Raw genomic sequence first — 10,399 nt, 5'->3', positions numbered from 1 at the left:
TGTTTGCGCCCTTGCCTTGAGGTGAATCAGAAAAGGGAGTGTCTGCTGAAGTGTCTTGTTGTGTACCCTGGGGAAGACGTGGATAAACTTATCAATGAGTATCCAGTAAGTAGTTTTGCACTAATCACTTAAGCTTTAGACAAGATAAAAGATTGAATATTCAAATTTTAAAGCTCATATACATGATCTCAAGTCCTATAAAATGCTCAGGCTTGTCGTGCGTTCATGTACATTTGCCTATGCCTATACTTATTGTGGAGTTCTCCGTCCCCCACTGGTCATTAATCAACACAGTTTTTTAGAATTCAGTATGTCTAATACAATGACTAAGGCCTCTGTGATGGTTTAGATTTCATAGTTTGTATATAGCTATGGCTATATGTGGAATATAGTAAGATATTTTAATTACAGTGTGAAATATTTGTCACCTATGAGCAGCAGCAGCAGTGAAGATGGAGCAGTGAAAGCCTGGGCATAAAATGGATATTCTATCCAAATATTGCATCGTGGCCATATTTTGAAATGAATGAAAATATGAAAACACAAGGCAGTTGTATCTTTTAACATTACAGTGAATCTTAATTCAAGAATGTGTACTACTGTATTGTACTATTTAGTATTTTTGTCACAGCAGATGTTATAACTTTTTGGAGGATAGCTATTATTAATACTTGTACCAATGCTTTACTTGCGATAAAGTCAAATGTTTGCTATGAGAAAAATAATTTTTTATATTGGTACATCAGACACTGGTTTCATCTGAGTAACTTTGTAATAAATGTCTTGTCTTTTATCAGGTTTTCAGAAGGATGAAGCTGAGACAGAGCTTGAGAGTTGTACAAAGGCTCAACAAGTTTTGATATGTAAAACACATACTGGCTAGCTTTACTGTCTACAAAATTCATTTCAGTTTAAGTATGTATTTATTTATTTATTTATTTGATTTTTTTTTTTTATTTTGGACATAAAAGAAAAGGTGATGCATGTTTTAAAAAGACATCACAATAAACATTAAGTTCTTTTGAAGAGAATAGTCCTGTCTTTATTTATAGTATGTAAACTGAATTAAACATTGTAACAAAATGTTTTTAAGTTTATCTAAAGTGAAAGTTCTACTTTTATATTATAGCAGATTTAGCTTCTGTTTATGGTGAAATTTAAGTTGTAAAAAGGCAAAAAAAAAAAAAAAAAAAGAAACGTTGACCTACATTAACTAACATTTTGGCTAAAGAAAATATATTGAGTAAGGCATAATTAGACCTAGTAGTTTTTACTGAATCAGAAATTTAACTTGAGAAAAGTTGATCAAATAGCCTGTAACAAAATTAGAGTGTTTTAATTCGTTTATTCAAAAGTAAAAAAAATTATACTCAGATGTAATAGTAAATATTACGTTTTTCCAAAATGAAAAAATTAAGTTGTAACAAAGTGGAAAATAGTGTATTGTCTTCATAGTAAGCGACCTTTTTACCTTGTGTGAATGTAAATTTGGGAACAGAAATAGTTTGATTGATATTAAATTAAAATCATGAATATAATTTAAGAAAAACTAATAAATTTAGGTGTAACAAATTAGAATGATTTTTTTAGGCTGGTACCATTTTTTTCAGTTCACAAGTGCAGAGTCACAGGAGTTTTAATAACAAACAGGCAGGTTACAAACAAGACTTGACGTACAGACGGAATCAAACAGGATACCAATAGGACGGGAAACAGACTAGAAATCAACAAAATAGTTTGTAACAATCAAAATAGCAATCGGAATACTCATGGGAAAGCGTAGACAGGGGGGAATAAACAGGGGAGTGAAACAGGGGGGAATAAATAAGGGAGTGAACGAGTGAAAACGGAGTGAAAACAGGTGATACACTTAATGTGTGATCAGACCAATGATTAGTGAACCGGCGACGCTGACCGCTGAATGGCTGAAGTCGGTGTGGGAGGAGACGAGGTTGTTAAAGTACTGCTGTCTACGGAGTTTGTAAAGTCTGTCCCAGCTACGCAGAATGCAGTTTGTTCTCACTCTCCTTTGAAAGCAGCATTTTTAAAGTAGATAAAATGTCTAAAAAAAAAGAGAGTTTTGACATTAACTTCAGAGTTGTTTGGAGTTCTGCTTTTCTGAAATGAAATGACCTAAACATGATGTCTTATTTCTTTCTCCTCTCTCTCTTTCGCAAACACGCACACACACACACACACTGTTGCGCTAAGATGGCACGGATTCAATAATTCAATTCAGTTTTATTTGTATAGTGCTTTTTATAGTGGACATTATCACAAAGCAGCTTTACAGGTTACTGAACGTGATAATCCCAGTGAGTAGGTCTTTGGCGAAAGTGGCAAAGAAAAACTCCTTTGGACTGAGAATTGGACACAGATTAAAAATCAAAGAGACCCCCAAAACAGCACACACATTTTTATTACAACTTTCCACAACGTTGTAATTGAAATAACTATAGCTTACACGACATCACGTTATGAAATTTAGCATTATTTCAACTGTAACAAAATATTTCAATTACAGGATGTCTATATATAGGGTATTGATTCAGTGGTACGACTGTATAGAGGTGATTTTTTTTTTTAGCTCTTTCCAGTTCTAAGTTCTAAAAGAGATGACACCCATCTCGCATGAGGGGAATTGTATCGGGTGGTGTAATTCGTTAATCTTTGAACTTCAATGCTAAACCCGGAACTTAAATTCATTCACTCCATTGAGACCAGTCTTACCCTGGGAGTTCAAACAGAACAGTCCGAAGTTCACGGTAGAAGCTCAGTTTGACACGAATTGTTGTCAATAATACATGCAATTACTTTAAGCGAGATACTCGCGAATGTGGTTATGCACTGTAAGAAAAGATGCACCAAAGCTACTCAATAAAATTAAGGCAACAGATTACAAGCAATTTTATTAATTAAATAGAACTATGTTTGGTATTGAGTTAATATTAATTAAATGAGACCCTTTATAGTTACCCATTTAATATGGGTAGACCCAAATAGAAAACAAAAAGGAATTAATTAACACCTAAACGGGGTCGGATTGGGAAACTTCATTTTACCGGGAAATTACGAGTTCCAGCGGGTCACGGCGCATTGAGAGGTATTACCACACCATTCACATGTAGCAGCATGCCCAAGTTTCCAGCATAATGTATGGACGAATAACCAAATCATTACCGACAGCCAAATTATAATAATATATTGCGTGCCAATACCCTTGGCGGCTGTCCATGTCGCCCTGGGTCTTTCCCCAGCATGCATTGTGATATTCTTGTACATACTTGTTGTTGCCTGATTACAAGATGTTGTAGTACTTCTACGATGTATGGATCAGAGTAATTTATTGTGTGAGGCATGTCTGTCAATTTAGAACAATTTAGTGTATTCCATCTCCAAGGTTTTTTTTTCCGTTTTAGTCTTACTTTTTCAGCCCCCCTTTCCTTTTTTTTCTTTCTTTTTTTTTTTGATATAGCTAATATAGCCACAGCCCATACTTGGCCCATGTGCGTTCTGAATAGCTTTCCAATCCCAAAATGTGCACTGGTACCTAATGATGACGTCAGAGGTCCAAAAGATTATATAAAAATTATTTTTTCTAAAAAAAATTATTTAGCGTTAAACGTAGTAGGCTATATGTAGCAGTATAAAAACTTAAAAAAAAAAAAAAAAAAAAACAATAACAAAGGTTTAATTTGGGCTTAATTAGATCTCTTGTATTTTTGCAGCCCAACAATGCCAGCCACCGGCCCACCAGTGGCAGCGGCCAACCGGGAAAAGTCCGGCCTCTCCCGAATGCGCAATCCGAGTCTGCTTGAAACTCCTACTTCTGTTTGTCAGCCTGTTGCTGAGAAATGTCCCGCCTCTCCCTTTGGCCATTCGAGCCTTTATATAAGGCACAAAGAAGTATAGGACTACACTTCCATCTGGACGGACTCGCTGGAGGTGCCCACGTGACTGAGTTGCTGAAAAAGTTCAGTTGATCCAATTGTCCTCTCACTCTCTCAGGATTGAAGTAGGCGCGATGTCTTTCAGGTAAGCTGCTAGAGGATCAACGTTTTGCTGTGCAAATGCACGACCTTACCACAGACCGACTACATTTGAGAAATATCGTTTGTATAGCCTTAGCCATTGCAGGTTGTTTCCTGTGCAGTATTTACTTACGCATCTCTTGCAGTGCTATCCAGTTTACAAAGATAAACGTCAACTAATGAATGACGAGATAGGCGACTTCTCTCTCTCAGACAATTATGTTCAGATTGACTGCACCTACTGCTTTTTTCCCAATTGTCTCTTTACATCTTGCATTAAGATCCGATTTCGGTGATCTGATCACAAGTGGACAGCTCTAAGTACGTCCGTTTACACCTGGCTTTAGAATCCGTGTCTGGAGTGACCACTTGAGATCGGATCTCACTTCCCCGCTTTATATGCAATTAAACACTCAAATCATCTCCAACACATTACCCCTTTCATTGAATTTCAGTTTTGCTTTTTTGATTGGAGATAGTGCTTATGACATGTGAGATGTCAGACAAATTTGACTAATTTAACTTGTCTCATTTTGATGACTCGTAGTCAGTGGAACTTTAATAAAATCACTCAAGGTTTGAAACTAATGAGTTTTGGTAACTGTTCCATTTTTTTATATGGTGACATATAATTGTTCCATTTATATATGCAGATGACATAATATTGAGGTGTGTGCGTGTGTCCTCTTTTGTGATGAAGTCTGTACTGTTATATCATAGCACCTTATTTTTGCTTTGCTCAGCATAATTTCTCTCCCGACTTCTCTCTTCTACACGATGAGCTGTAGTTGCGAAATAGCGGTAAATCACAATGGGGCATTTGGTCGAAGAAAAAAACGATTACTTGTCTTGACGGTAGTGCTAACCTAAATCTATTAAGTTCTGGATATGAAGCATAAGACATTTTCTTTTAATGCTACTGATTTAGTGTTTAAAGCGCCATATATTTGACACAAAAAACTATGTATGGATAGGAACTCCAACCATATTCAAACGGTCATTGCAGCAGAGTTTGTACGTTTTGTACTATATCTCGTTTCACTGCCTCAGGGTTAAATGAAGTCCTTTTAATATGCATATAATATCTGCCTCCTTACGAATGTTCATTAAGATACATCTTTGTGTTGCTCTAGCATCCCACCCATAGAGTGGACCACGGACTGTAAGAGTGAGGAGTAAGTATATATCAGATATTATCGACAGCACTACAGATAAGCTATCCAGTGTATTACTGCATGTCTCTTAATGCAGCCACACCCAGACTCTGCTCTGTGCTCTCCACAGAGGAGTAAAGGTGGCTGTGGGCTTCTGTCCTTCATACTAACCCCAAACTATTTCCATAATCATAAACGTACTTATACACATACTTATTATTTCCATACTTCTTATTGTCTTGTTTTTAAACTAACAGCTAAACACACATGTCAGTTTAAGGTTTGTATGCTGAGCAGGGTGGTAAAATGACTGGAGACACGGTTTTATTTTCCTGTCTGTCTGTCACAGTTATGATGGTATAATCCTGGTCGCTAAGAGCTGTGACAAACTCCCCTCTGAGCTGGAGTGTCTTAAAGGACCTCTTAAAGACTACAGCTCCGTGAGTTCAACACATGCACACACACACACACACGCACACACACACAAAAACACACATGGACAGCTGTGACTGAACTGCTTTCAATATACATACATATAAAGAGTAATTGTTTGAGTTTGGGTTTATGGTGGAATTTTGCCGAATAAATGTTTTGGTTTGTTTTGTTTTGGTTTTTTTTTAACTTCTCTGTTCCTTTCTCTCTCACGGTCTGTCTATCTGTTTCACTGTCTGTCAGGTGGACAGTGGATTGGGAGAGGAAGTTGTGGTTGTCAAGGTTTCTGATGTTCCTGGTAACAGGGTGGTGTTTGCCCCCACGGGCCCAGTGAACAGAGACTACGATGATGTCAGGCGATTTAGCGACGCTGCCGTCAACGGTGTCAAGAGGTTGTGTCATCTTAAAAAATATATATAAATGAACAAATAACTAAATATATATATAGATATGTGTGTGTGTGTGTGTTGCTAGTGATTTTCTTTGTCTCCTGAAATTAAGCTGTTTTGCTGAATCACGTTTTTTTGTGGCAAGCAATCTTGTTTCGTTTCCTCAGGGCTTTGAAAGCTGGCATGCAGCGCCCTCTTCTGGTTTGTCCTGCTCACAGCAGCTATGAGAATTGCACTCTAGTGGCTGTGCTGGGAGCTATGCACGCACTCTACACAGTGAGGGCATTTGAAATCATCAATATGATTGAGTTTTATTGGAATAAGTAAAAGCGCGTTCTCCTTTGCTTCACACTGACTCTCCATCAAATTCTGTCTCTTTCCCCTCCTCACTGTCTCAGCCCCTGGAGATCAGGGAGGTGAAACCCTTCACTCATAAAGTGGCTGTACTGGGCGTGTGGGCTAAGGATGAGAGCCAGGGTAAAGAGATCAAAGAACTGGCCTCTGCCCTGGAGAGCGGCAGGTGAGGCTAAGGTTTTAGTGTACAAAGCAATGTGTGTGTGTCATTGTAAGTGTTGTTTAGTTCATATCTATATCTCTGGCTTCCGTTCTCTGATTCTCTCTCTCTCTCTCTCTGTGACTGTAGGTGTGTTTGCCGTGACATCGGGGGGTCGGATCCTGAGAGAATGGCCGCGCCCCGTGTGGCTGAGTATGTTCAGGCTCTCTTTAAGGACAGCAAGGAAGTGGAGGTGAGTTTCAGCACTCATGACACATGACTTCACTTTAACAGACACACAGATAGTATAGCACACACAGTCATTTTTCATATGTTTGGAAGATAACGTTTGTATGAGCAGCAGTAGGACATAATAGAGCATATGCAGGTTTAAAAAAAAAATTGAAGTGAATGAAATGTTTCTCTCTCACACGCACACACACACACTTAGGTGACGGTTGTGAGTGATTTGACTGTACTGGAGAAGGAGTATCCCTGCCTGGCTGCTGTTAACCGCTGTGCCAACGGTAAGAGGAAGACAACACAGAGAGACAGAGTCTTCACAGGGAGTTTATGTGTGACACACACTCTCTGATATTTGTTTGTGTGTGTGTGTGTGTGCGTGTGTGTGCATGTGTGTGTGTGTGTTTCTCTCTCACAGCGGTACCTCGTCACCAGGGACGAGTAATCAAACTGCAGTACTGTGGCGAGGGGCCTATTCAGCGCACACTCATGTTAGTGGGCAAAGTGAGTAAAAATCAGAGAGAGAAGAAGTAAAATGAATGTTTCAGCCCCAAAATAAAAACCAACAGCACACGACATCGTCTGATCTTGCAGGGCATCACCTACGACACAGGTGGAGCTGACATCAAGGCTGGTGGGGTGATGGCAGGAATGCACAGGGATAAGTGTGGAGCTGCAGCAGTGGCTGGTTTCTTTCAGGTAAACGTTCACATAAAAGCCTCAAACAAACAACTGCCACCGCGCTTGGGCATTCAGGTCACGTTTCAAACAGCTATCAAGGCTGGTCGGAGTCTTTAAGTTGCATTTTTTTTTAACTTGTAATTCCCATTGGGAATTCAGTTTAGTTGTTGTTAACGTGTAATATCCATTGGGAATTCAGTTTAGTCTGGCGCTAGACATAATCCTTATCCAAGACACCAGCTCTCAGACCCCTGGGTCTAACACTTATTTAGACAGCATTTAGAAGTTATGTAGAAGTGAGCTTTTTTTTTTTTTTAATTGTTTGCTTCAGATGTGTTTGGAGATGGTTTGTCAGTCTTTGTGTAATCGTTTGAATCATGTGTGTTGTCTCTTTTGTTCGTTTTAGATCTTGGACAAACTCAAGCCCAAGCACCTTAAAGTCATAGGTGCTATGGGGATGGTTCGGAACAGTGTTGGCTCAGGTTAGCCCGACTGGCTGCTCCCAGTTACACCCGGCTGTTTTTTTGCCTTGGATCAGATTGGGATTATATGCTCGTTGTAAAGTGCAGCAGGTGTTTTCTTGTTTGTATATGTATGTGTGTGTGAGAGAGAGAAGAGGTAACACATTTTTTTCCCTCTCTCTCTCTCTCCTCCAGACTGCTACGTGGCGGATGAGCTGGTGGTGTCCCGCGCCGGGCGGAGGATTCGTGTGGGGAACACAGACGCTGAGGGTCGCATGGTTATGTTGGACCTGCTCTGTGAGATGAAAGAGAAGGTGAACTCACACACACACACGCACACACACAGACAAATGTTTCAAGCATTTGTGTGCAAGACAAGAAATCAGTATACACACACCTATCCAATAAGAAGAGTAGCTGTTAATCTACAGGCTAGTATCCCAGAGAGTGACTGGTTTAAAACCAGAGTCTTAAAAAAAATTTAAAAAATCATTTGTAACCTAATTGTTATGGGTCTAGAATCTTATGCTGTTGTGGGAGATATATTATACCTGGGTTTCCCCATAAGCCGGCTAACAGAGTCAAAAGCCCAAAGAGTACCTAAAAACAGAACTGGTGGAATCCTTCTTCCTGGACGAACTGGATTTTCATCTTAATTTCGTGCAGCAAACTGAGCAAGGCTGCTGTACCGCTCACATCTCAGTTCTCAGAGGTTGCGTGTGCTGGAGAGAACGCTTTACTCCTCATGGGGCTTGATGCTTTGAATAACTCGGGAGTTAAGCCTTTGTTAACGCTGGACAGGACAAAAACGCGTTGAAAGAGCGTGAACAGCGTGTGTTTTGCTTTCCAGGCCGCACAGGAGACGGCCCCTGAGCTGTTCACCATCGCTACTCTGACAGGACATGCCACCAGAGCCATGGGTCCCAACTACAGCGTGAGTTACGTTTTTGTTTTTTAATAAAAATCTTTTCAGTTGGTATTTGTCATAAAGAGGAGACATTCTACAAGTTATGATTAGTGACAGTCTGTCTTGTGACTCTAGTACCAAACAAACATTTGTTTGCTTCGCACAAAGAGATGTTTTAAGAGTTCCCTTTCTCCTTCTCTCAGTCTGTTTTTTCCGTCTTTCTCTCTTTCTGCAGATCGTCATGGATAATGGGCCAGCCTCCCGTCAAGGAAATGCCTTAAAGTTGCAGAAAGGTACGGCCAAGGCATGACACAGATGTCTGAGAGTTGTCTGAGCAGTAATGAAAAGTGGACCTTACCCTGCATGTGTTTAAGGGACTGTTTTGGGACAATGGCCTAGAGCTATTTGTAATCTGTGCATGTGTGTGTGTGTGTGTGTGTGTGTGTGTGTGTGTACACCAGCTGGGGACGTGCTAGGTGACATGTTTGAAGTGTCCACTATCCGTCGAGACGACTACGAGTTTCACCGCGGTAAATCTGAGTATGAGGAGATCCTCCAGTGTAACAACCTGCCGTCCAGCGCTACTCCCCGCGGTCACCAGACCCCTTCTGCCTTCCTTATCATGGGATCCGGCCTGGACAAGGTAAAAATACACACACACACAAAATCCAGTCCTGCCACAGTCACACCCGATGGCTTAAACACACACACACACACACACACACACACGCACCATGCAAAATTCACCATGACAACCCACTATCTCTGAACTTGCACACACCCCACAGTAACATCCAACAGTTTCAGGGCTTCCTGTACACACACACAGAGCTCTCCCTTGAATTCACACACACACGTACAGACCTTGGTGTATATGTCAGTGTGAGAGTGAGCGTGATTTGATGTTTTTTCGCTCGTCGCTCTTCCTCTCTCTCAGCATGGCATCGACTCGGACAGCCAGCTGCCTTACTCCCACATTGACATCGCCGGTTCCAGCGGCCCCTTCCCGGGCATCCCCACCGGAGCCCCGGTCGTCGCCATGGCAACCCACTACATCCTGCAGAAAATCTAAGACCTGTCGAAGACTCGCCGCCACGTCCAGCCCTGTCCTTCTCCCCTCCTTTACTTTTCCATAAATGTTGTTTTCTCCGCACATACAAGCCATTTATTCATTCATATCCATCCCTTTGTTTATTGATCCTCCTATCCCTCCATTCAACACAACATACCCGTGCACTTTTGATGTGCTAAGTCCACGGGGCTACCCCTCACTGCCTCTTTCATCTCTTCCATCCATCCTAGTTTTAATATCAAGTGCTGTCCATCCTCCCAGTGTCCCAGTTACAGAAAACCTCACAGTGAGTGAAGAGTGATGGTGAGAAGGAAGTGGCAGAAAAACATCTTGTAAATCCATCAGTTTTTTTTGTACTTGATATTTTTCTGGATGAGTGACGCAGCTGTGTATGTCTGAGATCATGGAATAAAACAAAACAAAATTTGATTTTCAAAAGTTAATTTCTGTTTTGAATAATTTTTCATTATAGTTTGCCAGATGATGGATGTAATTCATGACTTGGTTTGTTTTAACGACCGTTCTGATGATGTCAC

At 40.5% G+C, this 10,399-nt stretch overlaps 1 protein-coding gene across 1 annotated transcript; it reads left to right on the top strand.

Moving 5' to 3' along the window:
* The first annotated feature begins 3,735 nt into the window (after positions 1–3,735).
* On the top strand, positions 3,736–9,863 carry LOC115805716 (putative aminopeptidase W07G4.4). The gene is made up of 16 exons (XM_030766390.1): positions 3,736–3,808; positions 5,143–5,206; positions 5,535–5,625; positions 5,861–6,009; positions 6,174–6,282; positions 6,405–6,526; positions 6,650–6,752; positions 6,951–7,026; positions 7,161–7,246; positions 7,337–7,441; positions 7,830–7,905; positions 8,080–8,198; positions 8,735–8,818; positions 9,027–9,084; positions 9,253–9,434; positions 9,729–9,863. Exons 1-16 carry the CDS (start codon positions 3,736–3,738, stop codon positions 9,861–9,863), a joined length of 1,632 nt encoding a protein of 543 aa, XP_030622250.1.
* Positions 9,864–10,399: the final 536 nt, after the last annotated feature.

The sequence above is a fragment of the Chanos chanos genome, chromosome 1, assembly GCF_902362185.1.
Source record: "Chanos chanos chromosome 1, fChaCha1.1, whole genome shotgun sequence".
Taxonomy (NCBI): Eukaryota; Metazoa; Chordata; class Actinopteri; order Gonorynchiformes; family Chanidae; genus Chanos; species Chanos chanos.
The sequence above is the reverse complement of the archived record's forward strand: the minus strand, read 5'-3'. Positions and strand labels throughout refer to the sequence as shown.

Coding starts and splice junctions, on each gene's coding strand:
- LOC115805716 (XM_030766390.1), top strand. CDS start 3,736: ATGCCAGCCACCGGCCCACCAGTGGCAGCGGCCAACCGGGAAAAGTCC. Junction 3,809..5,142: donor CTCCCGAATGCGCAATCCGA/GTCTGCTTGAAA, acceptor ATGTTCATTAAG/ATACATCTTTGTGTTGCTCT. Junction 9,435..9,728: donor TGGGATCCGGCCTGGACAAG/GTAAAAATACAC, acceptor CCTCTCTCTCAG/CATGGCATCGACTCGGACAG.